This window comes from Delphinapterus leucas, chromosome 17, assembly GCF_059928025.1.
Source record: "Delphinapterus leucas isolate spDelLeu-1000000601 "Yukka" chromosome 17, BTC_Dleu_Yukka2, whole genome shotgun sequence".
NCBI classification, from domain to species: domain Eukaryota; kingdom Metazoa; phylum Chordata; class Mammalia; order Artiodactyla; family Monodontidae; genus Delphinapterus; species Delphinapterus leucas.
In genome coordinates, this window is record NC_143145.1 from 7,363,412 (window position 1) to 7,381,892 (window position 18,481).

General features: G+C 49.6%; 1 protein-coding gene across 4 annotated transcripts in view; it reads left to right on the forward strand.

Annotated features, from left to right (window-relative positions):
* ZFAT (zinc finger and AT-hook domain containing) overlaps nt 1-18,481 on the forward strand; it is a 244,589-nt gene that overhangs the window by 184,873 nt on the left and 41,235 nt on the right. For all 4 annotated transcript variants that reach the window (XM_030764163.2, XM_089898687.1, XM_022555539.2 and 1 more), the window contains one exon: nt 1-18,481. This exon is cut by the window's right edge and continues 41,235 nt beyond it. In XM_030764163.2, the coding sequence (XP_030620023.2) occupies nt 1-240 (240 nt within the window). In that variant the 3' untranslated portion in view covers nt 241-18,481.

Below are 18,481 nucleotides of genomic sequence, written 5' to 3' on the forward strand. Positions count from 1 at the left end.
GTCACGGACGAGGAGCCCAGTTCCAACCACACGGTCATGATCCAGGAGACCCTCCAGCAGGCCTCCGTGGAGCTGGCTGAGCAGCATCACTTGGTGGTGTCCTCTGGCGACGTGGAGGGCATTGAGACGGTAACCGTCTACACACAGGGCGGGGAGGCCTCGGAGTTCATCGTCTACGTGCAGGAGGCCATGCAGCCCGTGGAGGAGCAGGCTGTGGGGCAGCCGGCCCTGGAGCTCTAGAGGACACGCAGTGTGGGACAGCGCCGCGGGGCAGGGCTGCCGGCCTCTGTGCAGCCCCCCGGACGGCCAGGGCGGGGAGGCCCCAGAGTAGTGCTCTCCCAGGCTCTCCTCTGCACTGTCCACCCTGGCGGCCGCGTGGGGCTCTCCTGGCCCGGCTTTGGGTGGGCGAGGGATCGGCATCACCAGCGACACAGGAGCGCTGCCCCCAGCACAGGCACACGCACCTTCCCCCCGCGTCGTCTGCTTCCAGAAAGACCTGTGCCTCAACTCCCCAAACATGGCCCGTACCGCATAGCCCCTTTGCTTCAAGTGTCGAACAGAGACCCCCAATTCTCATCAGCGTCTTCCCTGAATCACAGCCTAACTCCTTGACCCCTGTCTGGGTGCTGAATCTTTACCTGGGACTGCTCTGCAGCCTGGTAACCAGGAGACAGCTGTCAGAGAAAGTGACCTTACGGTGTTTGAATCACCTGTGAGAGAAAAGAGGCGAGGGGTTATCTACACAGTTCTACCCTCCTCAGGCATCAAGGGCGCTTACTATCATGTGAAGTAAGGGTGGTTTGACGGTCCTCCGCTCCCATCACAGGTGGTGGTGTCGGCTTACTACCTTGGAATTCTTTTGCTTTTAAAATAAATGCACTTTCTCCTATTCACCTCCTACTCTACGGAGGTGAGTTGGATAGAATAAAAGCATTCTCTGCCTGAGTACTTCTCCTCTGTTAGGTTGGTGGGTTTACCTCTCCCCTTCCCAAGTCAGAATCTGGGATTTGGACCCCACCCAGGAGAACCCCCTCTGAGACCCAGGCCCTCAAAATGTGACAGTGATGCTCGTTCTCCCTCTGAAGCATTAGCCTTGCTTTGGGGCCACTGTTTGAGGTTAACGGTCTTACGCCCCACGTCCTGGCACCTCGCATTGGGTTTGCTGCAGCCCCTTCCCACCTTGGGAGGAGAAGTAAACCGACAGTCAGGAGCCTCCGTGATGCTCTCTAGTCCGACTGCCTTTTAGTCCAGGTGCTCGTGATAAATCCCGTACCTTTTGGCGCCTCTGCCGTGTGACAGCTTTGTGGAGGCACCGAGGCGAATCCTACTGCCCCCTGTCCAGCCCCGGGGTCTCCTGACATCGTCACCCAACATCCAGCTCACTGAGGTCAAGATCTTTTTTCTATCAAATGAAATTTTATTTAATTTATAGTGATTCTAACCAATTGTTTGAATAAACCATCCTTTTAAGTTGTAAAATACCAAGCTATTGCCTCATGGTTTTAGATTTTCACATTTCTAGACTAGACAGTGAAATCATCTATATTACATAGGACGGTTCACAAAACTGTTCATCTGAAACAACGTTTTTGATGCTCTTCGGGCACTAAAAACAGCCAAAACTTTTGATTCAGTAACAAATGAAGAAAAAGCTTGAGAATTATTTTTAATCCTACAATGGTTTGCTGTCCTTTGTTTCCAAGGAAGACATTACTGACCCATTTTCAGTAAAGAATGAACTTTGAGTTATTTCTCTAATAAGGGTGGTGGATTTTTACCAGTCTTGGTAAAGATAAATGGTACAACGAAACGATGGATTTTTTTTCTCTTAATGTTTAGAAGCCTGTGTGTCGTGTTTGTTTGTTTGTTTCTTGACATATAATTGACCTACGACACTACGTTAGTTCCAGGTACACAACATAGTGATGGGATATTTTTATACATTACAAAATGATCACCACAGTAAGTCTAGTTATTGTCCGTCATCCTACAAAGTTATTACACAGTTATTGACTATATTTCTCCATCCTGTACATTTCATCCCTATGACTCATTTGTTTTGTAACTGGAAGTTTGTACCTCTTAATCTCCCTCACATATTTCACTTACCCCTCCAACCCCTCTCCCCTCTGCAACCACCTGTTTGTTTTCTGTATCTGTTTCTGAGTCTGTTTCTGTTTTGTTACGTTTGTTCATTTGTTTTGTTTTTTGGATTCCACATATAAGTGAAATCATATGGTATTTGTCTTTATCTAACTTATTGCACTTAGCATAATACCCTCTAAGTCCATCCATGGTGTCACAAATGGCTAGATTCCATTCTTTTTTTATGGCGGAGTAATGTTCTATTGTGTAGATATACCACATATTCTTTACCTATTCATCTGTTGATGGGCACTTAGGTTGCTTTCATATATTGGCTATTGAAAATAATGCTGCAGTGAACATAGGGGTACATATATCTTTCTGAATTAGTATTTTTGTTTTTGTTCTGAAAAAATACCCAGTTGTGGAATTGCTGATTGTATGGTAGTTCTATTTTTAATTTTTTGAGGAACCGGCATACTGTTCTCCATAGTGGCTGCACCAATTTGCATTCTCACCAGCAGTGCACAAGGGATCCCTTTTCTCCACATCCTCACCAACACTTGTTATTTGCTGCTTTTTTGATAACAGCCATTCTGACAGGAGTGAGACGATATTTCGTTGTGGTTTTCCTTTGCATTGCCCTGGTGATTAGTGACAGTGAGCATCTTTTCATGTGTCTGTTGGCCATCTGTATGTCTTATTTGGAAAAATTTCTATTCAGGTCTTCAGCCCATTTTTCAATCGGGTTGTTTGTTTATTTTTGATGTTGAGTTGTATGAGTTCTCTGGATATTTTGGATATTAACCCCTTATCTGATATACTGTTTGCAGATATTTTCTCCCGTTCAGTAGTAGGTGGCCTTTTCATTTTGTTGATGACTTCCTTTATGGTGCAAAAGCTTTTTAGTTTGATGTATTCTCATGTGTTTATTTTTGCATTTGTTTCCCTTGTCTGAGAAGACATATTAAAAAAAATATATATTGCTCTGACTGGTGTCAGAGAGCATACTGCTTATGTTTTCTTCTAGGGGGTTTATGTTTTCAGGTCTTAGATTTAAGTCTTTAATCCACTTTGAGTTTATTTTTGTATACGGTGTGAGAAAATGTTCTAATTCTATTCTTCTACATGCAGCTGTCCAGTTTTCTCAGCTGGAGGTTTCGTTTATTTATTGGAGAAATTTCTTTCCCCCACTGTATATTCTTGCCTCCTTTGTTGCAGATTAATTGACCATCCATGTAAGTTGGGTTTATTTCTGGGTTCTCTATTCTGTGTCATTGATCTACGTGTCTGTTTTTGTGCCAGTACCTTACTGTTTTGATCACTGTGGCTTTGTAGTGTAGTTTGAAAACAGGGAGTGTGATACCTCCAGCTTTATTGTTCTTTCTCAAGAGTGTTTTGGCTCTTTGGGGTCTTCTGTGTTTCCATAAAAATTTTAGGATTATTTATTCTAGTTCTGTGAAAATGCCATTGGTATTTTGGTGGGGATTGTATTGAATATGTAGATTGCCTTGGGTAGTATGGTCATTTTAACAATATTAATTCTTCCAATCTATGAACATGGTATATCTTTCCATCTGTTTGTGCTGTCTTCAGAGTCTTAGAGTTTTCCAAATATAGGCCTTTTACCTCCTGGTTTAGATTTATTACTAGGTGTTCTATTCTTTTTAATGTAATTATAAGTGGGATTGTTTTCTTAATTTCTCTTTCTGATAGTTCACTGTTAGTGTATAGAAATGCAACAGATTTCTGTATATTAATTTTGTATCCTGCAACTTTACTCAATTCATTTATTAGTTCTAACAGATTTTTGGTGGCATCTCTAAGGTTTTCTATATATAGTATCATGTCATCTTCAAACAGTGACAGTTTTACTTCTTTCTTTCCAATTTGGATTCCTTTTATTTCTTTTTCTTGTCTGATTGCTATTGCTGGGGACTTATAATACTATGTTGAATAAAAGTGGCAAGAGTGGGCGTTCTTGTCTTGTTCCTGATCGTAGAGGAAATGCTTTCACTATTGAATATGACGTTAGCTGTGGGATTTTCATATGTGGCTTTTATTATGTTGAGGTGTGCTCCCTCTATACACGACTTTGTTGAGAGTCTTCATCATAAATATATACTGAATTCTGCCAAAAGCCTTTTCTGCGTCTATTGAGATGATCATATAATTTTCATTTTTCAATTTGTTAATATGGTGTATCACATTGATTGATTTGGAGATATTGGACTATCCTTGCATCCCTGGAATAAATCCCACTTGATCATGGTGTATGATCCTTTTAACGTATTGTTGAATTTGGTTTGATAATATTAGGTTGAGGATTTTTGCATCTAAGTTCATCAGTGATATCGTCCTGTAATTTTCTTTTTTTGTGGTGTCTTTGTCTGGTTTTGGTATTGATGATGCTGGCCTCGTAGACCGAGTTCAGAAATGTTCCTTTCTGTTGAAGTTTTTGGAATAGTTTGAGAAAGATAGGTGTTAACTCCTCTCTAAATGTTTGGTAGAATTCACCTGTGAAACTATCTGGTCCTGGACTTTTGTTTGTTGGGAGTTTTTATTACAGATTCAATTTTATGACTGGTAATTTGTTCATATTTTTTATTTCTTCCTGATTCAGTCTCAGGAGATTGTACGTTTCTAGGAATTTATCCATTCCTTCTAGGTTGTACATTTTTGGGGTGTATAGTCATTTTGTGGTTCATAGTCATTTCTCGTGATCCTTTGTATTTGTGCAGTGTCAGTTGTAACTTCTCACTGAGGTCAAGGTTTGTTTCCTCCGAGAACCCTTTCTTCAGATGAAATCTCATGCAGGTGTATAAGCAGATGTACAAACAAGTGAAGTGGTAGTTGTTCTGGATGAAGAGGGTGGAGTCCATAGCCCCATGCACTTGGCTTTCATTGTCACCACCCTCTCACCCCAGCCAGATCTGAGGGGACCTCCTGGGGGAAGCTTAAAAGCTGCTGCTCTAATACAAGGAGGGGAGTGGCTGCTTTCCCTAAGCCAGGAAGGCGAGAAGTGCCACTGGAACTCAGAGGAAGCAAGGACACTTCCCACTCAGGATAAGTTAGGGAAAGCTTCGTGGTGGAGGTGGCCTGTGATTGGGGCTTTGTAAACTAGATAGACTTTGCACTTGCAGGGAGTGGAGTCGAAGGAGAGGGAGGGGATTCCAAAGAAGAGTAACAGTGGTGCTAACCCCTGAGGGTGGCACAGCATGGAGGATGAATGGTGAGCCATGAGCGTTTCTGTTAGGCTGGTGGGTCCTCTAAGGGGGAAGACAGAAGGGTCAACCAGAAGCCAGAACCTAGAGGAATAGGTTGGATATTGGAGATGATGGATATTGATTTTATTCAATAAACGTAACTCAATAAAATTAAATGGGGACACAGTGGCCATTTAATAGACCCAGGGTGCAAAGGTCAGAGTGGTATTCCAGAGAGATTAATCCTGCCCAAGTATCCGTGTAAGTTCTGTTGAGATGATTGAGCACCCAGGTCAGAGACAGAGTCTGGGCTCAGATCCAGTTCTGTCACTTTTCTGAGTGACCATGGCATGTTCTCTGCCTGTCTGAGTTTTAGTTTACTGATCTCTGAAAGGGGTCTGATGATAATTGCTAACTCCTAAGATTACTGAGAGCATTAACTGAACAGAGCCCAAGAAGCCATTAGCAGAGCACCTGGCCCACACGCTGTAATTATCCATTATTATTTGTGCTCCTATTCACGGGGCCCACAAATATGAACATCCCTCAAACGACGCACTCAAAATGGTCATGATCTCGTGGGAAAGATGCACCATGAATGCACAAAAGGAAAAGTCTAACTGCATGTGCTCGGTGTAAGCCGTGGGGTGAGGCTGGAGGGAGGAGCCTGCCCTTCCCAGGTCCCCTGACACAAGGCCTTGGACCAGAACTGGTGGGATCATGTGACGTGGAGGGGCAGGTGCCCAGGCCACTCAGCAGGAGCTCTTGGCTGTCTGCAAGAAAGGCCACAGAGCTCAGAGTCTGGGTGCCTTCAGGGCTGGGTCAGTCCTACATGCTGCTACCCTCGAAAGCTGGTTATTTCCGAGGGTCCCATCCAACATGCGCTTTCTTTGCCTCCTCAGTGACCCTGAAATCATTAAAAGATCTTATTCTTCTAATTTATAAACCCCCCGAAGAATGGTAACTGTGCTGGGCTGCTGTTCAGTGGGCGTGCGCCGGACATCTGCTGGGTCATGTGCAGTCCTGGGTACTTATCAACACAAGTGACTTTAAATGGTCATGGGGGCCTTGTGCTTGGGAGGCAAGGTGGGCTTCGGTTTGAATCCTGCTTCCCCATTTATGATTCACTGTGATGTTGGTTAACCTTTACGAATATCAGTTTCGTCATCTACACGATGGGGTAAATGATTTCGCCCCATTTGCCTAGTTCGTTTTAAGGGTTAACCCTGACTGTGGCACATTGTGTTACACATAGTAGGAACACAATACATATTTGTTCTGCTTCCTGTCATTCACGGTGGTTTCCTGGTAAAGTCCCGGGCAAGTGGCAGAGGGCAGCGTGAACAGGGATGTGTCATTTGCTCGCCTGTGCGCAGGGTGAGGCTCCCATGCCTGGCCATTGTTTACTAACCCGGTAACATCCTCGTTCATCTGCCTCTCCTGGGCCTGTCACAGCCTCGTGGGCACCCACTCGCCCCTGATTCAGCGAAGACGAATGGACTGCCTGCAGCGGCCTGGCGCTGGCCGTGAAGCTGTGGGAGCACAGCTTCGCAGCGACACGTGGTCCCGGGCTCAAGGAAGTCACCACCAGGTCCACGGGCAGAGGCGCGAACAAGGGATGGGATGCTGCAGGGACCCAACGGGGACGCTGGTGTGGCTCCAAGGGGTACACGGAGGGCCTCGCTGCAGCCTCAGCTGAGCCCCGTATCCAGGCAGAGAAGGGGCATCAAGACACCAGGCTTGACCAAACACGACCTATTGAGAAATGGCGAGTCACAGAGGCCCAAGGGCCAGTGCAGACGCGCCGGACACCGATTCCCACACCAAGCCTCGGGGGGCAGCTTCCCAATCACCCTTTCCTGACCAAGAGGGAATGTGTCTGGAGGTCGAGAAGCTTGCCCACAGGCCATAGCTTGTAAGAGGGGAAGCCAGAAATGGGGAGGGGGCTGCCTGCTTCAGATCCCACCACCAGCCAGCCAGATCCCCGAGTGGGGGCATCTGGCCTGGAGAGAAGGCCCTGGGCGGGCAGGGCGCCTGCTGGCGAGACCTAAGGCGGCACAGAAGGAGGTGGGGGAGGAGGCGGGAGGAAAGATGAAGGGAGAGACTTTCGCCATTTGATGCCATTCACGGTATCCTGCTGTGTCGGTAGACTGCTGCTCTCCATCTGTGTCATTACATCGTCTGGCCCCTGTCCCCCCGGCAGGGTTGTCCCTGGAGAGCGATTGCTCTCAGAGAACCACCTATCTTGACACAGCAGACCATTTATTTTAGCACGGCTACCCGCCCCCTGCCCCGGAAACACAGAAAGGTGGACCCTTGTCTGTATTACAGGATCCCCGTGGAGTCGGGCAGGGCAGGGAAGGGGGCGTGGTTCTGTCGCATCCTTTCTTGACTCTGTTCCTTAGGCACTCCTTCAGCCAGAGTTACGTGCTGGCAGCCCTAATACCAGCCCTGCTTCCGGATGGCCTTTCCTTCCTCCTGGGCTGTCATCTGTTAACGCAGGGGGTGAAGGCCGGGCTCTGAATAAGGAGCCCAGCCCAGACAAGAAAGACCTGACTCCACCTCTTGGCATTTGTGTCACTTTGGGAAGTTAGGTTACGTCACCTCACCATTGCACTAACGCGGATGATAAAATAATTGGTGCGAGGCGTTAACGACTTACTATGTCGGGGCCTTTGCATCTGTCCTTAGGACAGCGCTGGGGGGTGTGGGTGTTCTTGCCCCAATGTACAGATGAAGGTCAACTAGCCTCAGAGGTAGTGAGCTTCACCACGATAATGTTTGTGAGGTGCTTGACACAGTGTCGGGCAGAGAAGGACGGCTCTGGCCCCTCAAGACAGTGCCTAGTAAGGAGGCCGTGACCTTCCAACATGGCCGTGGCTGTGCAGCCCCAAGTCTGTGCTGCGTTAGTTGCTCTGAGTTTCGCGTGTTTTGAGGAGACAGTGACTTACTTTATAACCTGTATCTACAGGGCCAATTTAGCAAATTAATTTTTCTTGTAATAAGTATTTAAAATTCATTAGCTGTTGTCACTGATGATTTTCTCCCTATTCTTCGGTTCCATCTTCCAAGGTTGGAGAGAAAGGACTGTTTGATTCCAGATCCATCACACCACCAACCCCTTTTACAATTTCAAAATGAACTGTCCATCCTGCTCTTGGATGAAATCCAGGTCCGCATACCTCTCCTCCCAGTGGTAATAGTTGTAAGTCATAGCAGGAAGTCTTTGGGAATCAGTTAAGTGGACTAATACTTTGGAAGAGGAAAGAAAAAACAAACTGTATCCTGAAGGGAGGACTTAATTTACCATGCATCACAAAATTGTCTAAGTAAATTATTTTCAAGTCAACTTGGCCCTTCTCTTAGCCATGACAGGGACACATTTGGGTTTGATTTTTAAAATTCTTATCTATCACTGTCACCATTCCTGCTGCAATTTAAGGCTTTGGGAGTTTGTGGTGGATAACAGTTGTTACACTTCCTGCAGGCTAAGAAGGCAGTGATGGTTTGGCATATTAACTATCACAAAACAGACAAAAGGGAAGGGCAGGCAGGTGTAGACAGAAGAAGGCGTGTCAGGCCAGAGTCGCCTGTGGTGTTTGCTGCCCCCCACTGGTGCTCAGCATTGGTCCTTCCATTCTGCACCTCTTTTTGGACCGTCCCAGAAGCAGACCTATGGGTGATGGAGAGATGCAAACTGGGGAGTCACCCGTAGCCTCGGGTGATGGAGAGATGCCCCAGACAGTAGCCCCGCCCTCGGGGAGCTTGTGATGGACCAGGAGAAACTAATAAGGGAACCACAAGTGGCCACCTACCTGTGGTGGGTACTTAGGTCACATGCATCCTGCCCGGGTACCTAGATGGAAATTAGCCTTGAAAGACAGCTTCTGCCAGGCCTGGAGGGAGGCATTCTCACCTGGTTTCTGTGCCTTGTAGGTCACAATGCATTGACCGTGACAATCAGTAGAGTTGGCCCCATCCAGGGGTCTCTGTAAACCTATCAACTGGCGTTCTGTGAAGTGTGGGTACGCTGTGAACAGCTGAACCTTTGTTACGTCTGAGGTCAGACTCCCAGGTTGGAGCCAGGGGTTCACCGCTTACTAGCTGGTACATGACACATTCTCTCTGAGCCTCAGTTTTTCCACCTCTAAAATGAAGATCACAATAGCACCTTGCTCATCGAGTCATTGTGAGGCTTAGAGAAGACGATACCTGTGCTTTTCCTGGCACGGCACAAGCATCCAACCTGGGTTAATTATTACCATCTCCTCAATTATTGTCATCATTTTCTTCTATCGTAACTGTGTTGAATGCATGAATGGCAGAGTGGCTGGAGGATGGATTACCACTAAAGGAGCCCCAGAGGCTGGGCGAAGCTACAGGTGACTCCCCAGTTGGCAATAATCAAAAAGGACAGCAGAGTCTATGAACCAGGCACAGGGTGCCAGAGCTGAAGGAACTTGAGGGAGATAGTCAGCAGCCCCACTTTGCAGGTGAGCAAACTGAGGCCCAGAGAGGGAAAGGGACTCCTCGCATTGCACGGAACAAGTGGGCATGGGAAGTGCTGCTAGGCTCCACGGGTGATGCAAGCATCCTAATGGTGCTGAGATACCCTCCCCGCTGCTGGGGAGGCTGTCCCTGTGGCTCTGCCCCCCTGGGGGCAGCCTTCATCCTTTGATGCTGTTGACCTCACCACGCGGACCTTCTGTCAGGAGGGGGCAGGGGGGTCATGGCCAGTTCCCCCCACTGCAAGGACAAGCCCCTGCCCGTGCGGGGAGTGCTCAGTCACTCTGCATACATCACCTCCCAATCCCCGCAGGTGACCTGGGCTGCCCATTTCACAGAGGTGGAATTGTGGGTCCCAGAGGTCACGGGGCACTGAGAGGAGCACATGCCTTTGCCGGAGATCAGAGCCTGTGGGTGACCTGCAGGGATTTGAACGCAGGCATGCCCAGCTACAGAGCCCTTTGCTTCCAGCTCTCCTCCACGCCCGCGTGGTCTGTGTGCATTTTTGGTTGCACCAAAGCCTGTGGAATCTCTTTGTAACCTGCAAGTACAGGGCAGTGTGGGACTGAACCCTAGTCCAGAGCAGGTGTTTGGCTAGAACAACAGAGCGATGGAGCTGTGGGAATCACACACCAGCAGGGGGAGCTAGGAGCCTCCAGGACGACCGAGCCACTGACCCGGCCTTGGTGCTGGCGGATAGTGGGTTCCACGGATCAGGACTGCCGTGGAGAACAGAGGTGGGTGGCCCTTCTCTGCTTCTCTGGCAGCTCCATTTCACCCGGAAGCCTGGAACCGGGGCTCCAGTTCACCTGGAAGAAACAGACTTGGGACTCAGGGGAACCCGTGTTCGTGCCTGGGCTCTGCTAGCTGGACGCCCTGGGATACTTCCCTTTCTATTTCTGAGCCTCAGTATCTTCATCTGAAAAATGGGGTGATGACACTTGTATTCGTCACTCCTGTGTGGCTGGAGATCAGGCCTGGTGCCTGCCTAGCGCCTCACCGGACTCAGAGCAGGTGCTGCAGCATTCCCGCCTTTGTGTCACCTCAGCTCAGCCTGACAGGATGGATGTAGCACTGTGTTGGGAGCTGGGAGCCTTCGGCCCTTTCCCCATCTCTGAGTGACCTTGGAGGGCTCTTCCGCTGTCTGGGCCTCAGTTCCCTACCATACAGTGGGGGGTTGGGGCTGGAGGACCCCTGAGGGCCCACCCCGGGGTAGGAAGGCATCACTCGGTGCGGAGGAGCTAGCATCAGGTAGCAGTGTGGAGCAAGGCTCTGTCCTCGGCTCACGGCTCCGTGGCCTCTGCGGCCCCTCTGCCTCCCTGAGCTTCGGTGAGCTCCTCCATGAGTGGGGACGTCTCACCCATCTGTAGGGTCAGCGCCAGGATTACCTGTGGCAATGTTCTAAATGCCGTCATCTGATTTCCTTGGCATGTAGCCCGCCCTCTTCTGCCCGGGCTTGGCAAGCATTTCTTGTAAAGAGCCAGATAGATATTTTAGGCCTTGTGGGCCATCCAGTCTCTGTTGCAACTATGCAACTCTGCCAACTGTCACCTGAGAGCAGCCATAGATAGCACAGAAACGATAAGTGTGTCTGTGTTCCAATAAAACTTTATTTACAAAAGTACGCGGCGGGTCAGATTGGGCCCACGGACCATTGTTTACTGACTCCTGTCCTAGGTGCCTGGGTCTACAGGGCCAGCTTCTTAGGAACTGCAAAGGCATTTGTGTTAATGTTGATTTCCAGCAACCAAGTACTTTTACACTCATACCCAAATTTAACTTTCATGAATATCATGTCATTTTAAAGAGGCATAAACTGGAGTCACTAGTTGAAGATTACAGCCCTTTATGGCGTGAATGGAGGGGAGATGGAAGAGGATGGGTTTGTCACGATCCGAGTCTGCCACTAGTTCCTCGTGTGACCCCGAGGATACCCCTTCTCCCTGGGCCTCGATTTCCTGCTTGGGGTAAGGGGTTGGGGGCAGTGGGCATCTGAGTCATCCTGTTGTCCCCTTTCTGTTCTGACAGGGAAACAACCGCAGTCTGATCAGCTTTAGTGACTCCTAATTCTTTTAACGCTGCTCGGTGGAAAATGAGACATTCTTGTAAGGGAAAGATCCTTTAATTAAATCGCTGGGAAATTAGAAGGATTGAGCGATTGAGAACAGAGGGTGATGCAGAGGCCAGGGCGCTCTCTGCGGATTAATCAAGATGCTGCTGCGCTCCCTGTTGTCCAAGATCACGGACACCCGAGGCCTGACCCCCAGGAACATTTAGCGAACCCTTCGGTGGGGATCACTCCCCCTCTGAGTCCCTTTCCTCTCCCCCCACTCCCAGCTGCCCTCCTGCTACTGCCACACCAACAGCTGATGGACGGTTCCAGGATGGGCCAATCTGAATTAGGATGGATGATCTTTCTTGAGTTTAGAAAAGCAATTAATGCTTTCTGCCTCAGCCAGCGCTAGGGGTTCAGTGTGGTCTGGGTGCGCCTCCCGGAGAGGCTGGGGAAGCGTCCTCCCCAAATACAGGCTCTCTGTTGCTAATCCTGAGCTCTGTCGTCTGACCCCTCCCCCAGCCTCTAATGCATCCACCCTACCCCCAGCCCCCATCAGAGTGGGATGTGCATTTTGACCCGGGCTTTGGGGTCCCATTAAACCAGGAGTGTGTTCTTCGTGGCCCTGAATCTTCCCCACCCTCCAAGGCCTTTTTCCTCCTGGAAGTCTTTCCTGCCTCTGGTCCCCTGACGGCACCTTGACCACATCTGTGCCAGCACCACGTCAGGTCAGCATGGAGCCCCTTGGTGTTTTCCTCTCCTCACCTGCCGTGATTGCCTCCTGCGGGTGAGAAGTCAGCTTCCCCCGGATGTGGATGAAATAGTCTAATTAGTGTTTTCCCCATGGACTCTCGCACAGTCAATCCAACTTTGTTTTCTTTTTAAAATGTATTTACCGAGAACTCATCCTGCCCTGAGATGCGGGCGTGCAGAGGTGAACGTGAGTCCATCCAAGCCCCACCCAGTCTCCCCATCTGGTAAAGCAGGTCACTGGGCAATGTCAATGTCAAGTGATGGAGGTGTTTCCAAGGGCTGTGGAGACATCGCAGAGGGAGCCCCAACCCTCCTTGGAGGGCCAGGCTTCCTTGGGGTGCTGGACATTCTGCAGCCAAATCCTTGAAGTTGTCCAGACTTTAGCCAGATGGAGGGCCTGAGAGGTGCCAAGGCCAGTGAGAACATGGCCGGGGGTGGACACAGGGAGGGGAGGAATCAACAGATACCTGTGGATGAAAGAAAGAAGTCAGACAAGGGAAGGCAGGTAGAGAAGGAAGAAAAGGAAGATGGTGGGTGTGGAGCATGTGAGCATCTGCAGGCACCTGGGGCTTAGTGTCTCCCCCATGGATCAAGAAGCAGCTGGTGTGGCCCTAGTCTCTGCCCCTTCCCTCCCCTCAACCCCCAAACCTCCAGCCCCCCAGGCACTCCCCCTCCTCAGCCAAGGCTCGAGAGGACCTGCATGGAGAACCACGGAGCCGGGTCTGAGGACGAGTTCCCAGTTACCAACCACTTGTTACCATCCAGGCCAGACCTGGCTCCAGGCCAGAATGTAAGTTGACTTGGTCATCAAGCAGGCTGTTCATTCCCATTACAGAACTTCCGTGTTTGTTCCGTGTTAAGACTTTTTCAGTGAAGGAAGCGGGGAAGCTGTGCATTGATTTGTAATGTCTGTATTGTAGCACAAGCTCCTGGCGGATTGCAGGTTCAGGCTGCATCGCCAAAGAGAGCAAGTTGTATGTTTCCATTCAACCTGACTTTGAGCCTAGCTGTGCCTCGGTCATCTCACCCCCGCACCTTTGCTCACACCGTTCCCTCATCCTGGAACCCTCTTACTACTCTCCTCTCTCCTGTCCATTCTTCAGTTGCCAATTTATTTTTTTATTTTTATTGTTTCTGGCTGTGCCGCATGGTGTGGGGAATCTTACTTCCCCGACCAGGGATGGAACCCGTGCCCCCTGCAGTGGAAGCATGGAGTCTTAACCATTAGATCACCAGGGAAGTCCCTTCAGTTCCCAGTTTAGATCCCTGTGAGTTCCCAGAGAAGCACCCCTCCTCCTACGAAGGACTCATCACAATGGACTATAATGGCCTTGTCCTAAATATTTGTTAATGTTTAATTTCGCAAGTAATCCAAGAAAACATTCTCACTGTAAACAATTTAGACCTTACAGATAAAGCTAGAGTTTCTCTTCCAGAGCAACTCTTGTCTCCTCCCAAGATGCGACTACTCGGTGTGGTGTTTTTTTTGGTGTTTTTTTTTATTGGAGTATAATTGCTTTACAATGGTGTGTTTCTACTTTATAACAAAGTGAATCAGTTATACATAAACATACGTTCCCATATCTCTTCCCTCTTGCGTCTCCCTCCTTCCCACCCCTCCAGGCGGTCACAAAGCACTGAGCTGATATCCCTGTGCTATGCGGCTGCTTCCCACTAGCTATCTATTTTACGTTTGGTAGTGTATATGTGTCCATGCCTCTCTCTCGCTTTGTCGCAGCTTACCCTTCCTCCTCCCCATATCCTCAAGTCCATTCTCTAGTAGCTCTGCGTCTTTGTTCCTGTCTTACCCCTAGGTTCTTCATGACATTTTTTTCCCCTAAAATTCCATATATATGTGTTAGCATACAGTATTTGTCTTTCTCTTTCTGACTTCTCTCTGTATGACAGACTCTAGGTCCATCCACCTCATTACAAATAGCTCAATTTCGTTTCTTTTTATGGCTGAGTAATATTCCATCGTGTATATGTGCCACATCTTCTTTATCCATTCATCCAATGATGGACACTTAGATTGTTTCCATGTCCTGGCTATTGTAAATAGAGCTGCAACGAACATTTTGGTACATGACTCTTTTTGAATTACGGTTTTCTCAGGGTATATGCCCAGTCGTGGGATTGCTGGGTCATATGGTAGTACTATTTGTAGTTTTTTAAGGAGCCTCCGTACTGTTCTCCATAGTGGCTGTATCGCCTGGTGTGGTTTGCCATCTATTATTTGTTGATTCATTTAATTAATATTTATGGAGGACCTACTATGTTCCTGGCATTCCTCTAAGAGCTTATATGCTAGTTGAGGGAGTGAAGCTGTAAGTGAGCATACGCAGATGAGATTAGAACTCATTAGAGGACGATGAGTCCTCTTTAGAAAAATGGAGCGGGGCAGGGGAGGGAAGCCGCTGGGGAAGAAGTGTTATTTTAGACCAAGACTCCTTCCATGAGAGACGTTGCAGCAGCAGCCTGCGAGAAGCGAGGGTGTGGGCCGGGCGGACACCTGGGGAAGGTGTGCCCAGTAGCAGAAGGCAGGTGCGGGCTTTGCGGACTCACCTGGTCCAGGGGCAGCAGGAGGCACTGTGGCCAAGTGTGCTGCGTGGGGAGGGCCTGGGAGGCCTCGGGGTTGGGGAGGAGTGGGCGAGAACATAGGGCACCTTGCGGGCCACGGAAAAGACTTTGTGTCTTGTTCTCTGTGAGCTGGGAAGCTGCTGGAGCGTTGGGAATGAGGAGGGCATGAACCAACTCATGTTTTAAAAGGACTGCTGGGCGGCTGTGTGCAAAATAGACCCCTTTTCAATGCGTTTTATGTCTATATGTAATATATAGACATATACCGTACATAAAAATGTATATGTTATATATACACACACACACACACATATACATTTGTATCATTCTCCTTTAGCAAACATAAGCACTGTTACTCTGTATGCGTTGCTCTGCAAACTGCCTTTACACATCCACGTGTGTGGAAAACTAGAGAACTTTCTGCATCGCACACTTGGATCTACCTCATCCCTAAAAGGTGGCACAGTCTTCCATGTACTGGCTCCTTGTAGTTTATTTAGCATTCCCCTCTTGATGGATATTAGGTTGTTTCATTTTCTTTCACTCTTACAATCAGTGGGTCTCCCCCTCGACAGGGCCTTGCCAGTGGAGGGAAGTGGGAAATGGCACTGAACCGACTGGCTGCCTCATGTCTGTCCTGCAGTAGAACTGGAACCAATGATGGTTTTCACATGGGCATGCAGGGAATCAGGGTAGCTGTATGCACACAGCCCAGTTATTCTCCACCCAAAGGACCACTGAAATCCAATCCAATCCAAGACTAGATCGTTTTTCGGTGATGAGGACTTGAAGAGCATCACAGTGGAGGGGGTGGAGAGGGGGCTTTGGAAGGTTTCCAGACCAAGCCCACATTTCCCACACAAGGAAACAGAGGCCGGGGAGGTGTGTCTTGCCCAGGGCAACCGATGAGTTAGGGCAGAACCAGATCCGGAAACCAAGTCTCTGCTTCCCCCTAGTCACGGCTCCGTTGGGACTCCATCCAGTCAGTACACAAGGCGGGGCCCTACATGATCCCTGGGATCTGTTCCCTTTAATCCACTCAGATGCTTTTTGCCCAACCTTTGGTAGTCTTCTCACATGCATGTGTTGATCAGAATACTCAAGGGGGTTGAATTCATTTTTTATCGCTGCCGTAACAAATTACCACAAGCTTAGCAGCTTACACAATGCAAATTTATTGTCTTCCTGTTCTGAAAGTTAGAAGTTCAACATAGGTCTCCATGGGCTAAGACCAAGGTGTCGGCAGGCTGTGTTCCCTCTGGAGACTCTACTCTGGCTCTGTTCTAGGATCCTCTGGATTCTGGAGGAAGTGGAGAATCCATTTTCTGCTCACTCAGATTCTTAAGAATTCAGTTCCTTCTGAGGTCCCCGTTTCCTTGCTGGCTGTGACCCGTGGGCCGTTTCCGTCCTCTGGGGCCTGCCCACTGTCCTCATGGTCCCCTTGCTCTGTCCTCAGAGGTAGCGGTGGTGGGTTGAGGCCTCTCACACTTCAGATCTCTGCTCGTCATCTCATCTCTCCGCCCCAGCTGGGGTCAGATCATCCAGGTCCATCCCCTGTTTTAAGGTCCACTGATGAGCAGCCTTAATTCCCCTTTGCCGTTTAAAGTGACGTGTTCACAGGGTCCGGGCGTTAGGATGTGGCCGTCTTCGGAGGCTGTTCTGCTGCTGACCGCAGGGCCCACTGCAGGTCTCTGGGCATCTCTGTGTGCAGCCTGCTCCTCTCTCTGGTGCTCTGTCCTGTGAAATCTCTGTATTCTCAGCTCCCTCTTCTCAACTGAGGGAGTCTCTTCGGTTCGGCTGAGCTTGTCCCTTGCTTCTGTGGCGTGGAAACACTTTGAAGGCAGTAAAGGAGCAATTGTAGAGGCTCACTTTGGCTGACGTAGGAGCAGCAGAGGGGGACACAAGCATTTGACCTGAGACAGTTCTGACTTCCCTCCCTAGTGGGAGAGTGTGACAGCCTCTTGGGGCCATTCTGCTAAATGGAGATGATACTGAAGCCGAATCCGGCCTCTGTACCCCGACACTGAATTAAATCTTGGAGACAGAGTTTTGGGTGAGGTAGGAATGTGTGGATGTGTAAAGGCAGTTTGCAGTTTATTGCTTTGCGGACCACAGCGGGCTAATGCTCTCAGAACCGTGTGGCCCGACCTGGAGGGGGCAGTGAGGACTGTTACAGTAACGGCTCAAAGAGGGCGTGATCAGCTCGTGGACACTCTTCTGATTGGTTGGTGGGGAGGTAGTGGGAGTCGGCATCATCGACCTTCCGGTTCCACCCGGTCTGGGGTCTGCGTGCTTGTGGGCAGCGCACAGTTTACTTCTCCCACCTGGTGAGGGTTTCAGTGTCTGCAAAACAGCTCAAAGATGTTGTTGTGTATCCCTTGAGGGAGAGCCAGGACCCTGCCCCAAGGCTGCACTATTGTTTATTTTGACTGTTCCTCCCTTGTCTCTGCATCCCCTCCCTTCCGTAACTAGCAGCTGTTTGAATGTGCCCTTTGGAACTCAGGGAAGGTCATGGAATGAAGCCTATTTCCTGTAATCAAGAAATGGGGGACACAGAGAGGCTTTTGTGCCCAGGAGTCTGGCGTGTAAGAGCAGAGCCTTGCACAGGGTGTTGAAGGCCGGCAGACGAGGTGTGGAGTGGAAGGGATGCAGTCAGGGATCGGCAACAAGAAGCGTTTAGCATCCTGTCCTTGACCCCAGCCTCCACCTGAGCCACTTCTCCCTGTCCTGCCTCCACATGGCCGCTGACCTGGCCCTGAGCTCCTCCACCCCTCGCCTCCCTCCAGCCTTGTCTCTGGCCTCACGAGCTCCCTGTGACCCTGACGTTTGTCCAGCTCCTCAGCTCAGACTCCAGCCCTCGGGTGACGATCTGGCAGCACCCAGCACAGTGGCCCAGGGCCATCTCCCCACCCCACCTGGGGCCAGCACCCTCAGCTTCCCATCTCCCCTCCGCCCACTGAAGAGAGTTCTCAAGGGCCATCAGCCCAGCCTCTGGAGGTGGAAAGTCACAGAGCAGAGGCCCAGAGGTGAGGGGTGAAGGGGACACAGGAGGACAGTGTGGTTCAGGACCCACCCCGTGGATAAGGACAGTCTCCAAGGTGCCCCTGTGCGGACCAGTGCAGGATCCTTCCAGGCCAGAACAGTGCAGGCCATCTCGTCTGCCACTGTCCCCTGAGGTGTCCCAGGTGATCCCAGGACAGCCATTCCAGATGTTCTTGGGCCATTAGTGGTCACCTGGCAGTGATTGGACCTCTGGGCCCTTCTACATCTGGCTAGCAGTGCCCAGCCCGTGCCCAGC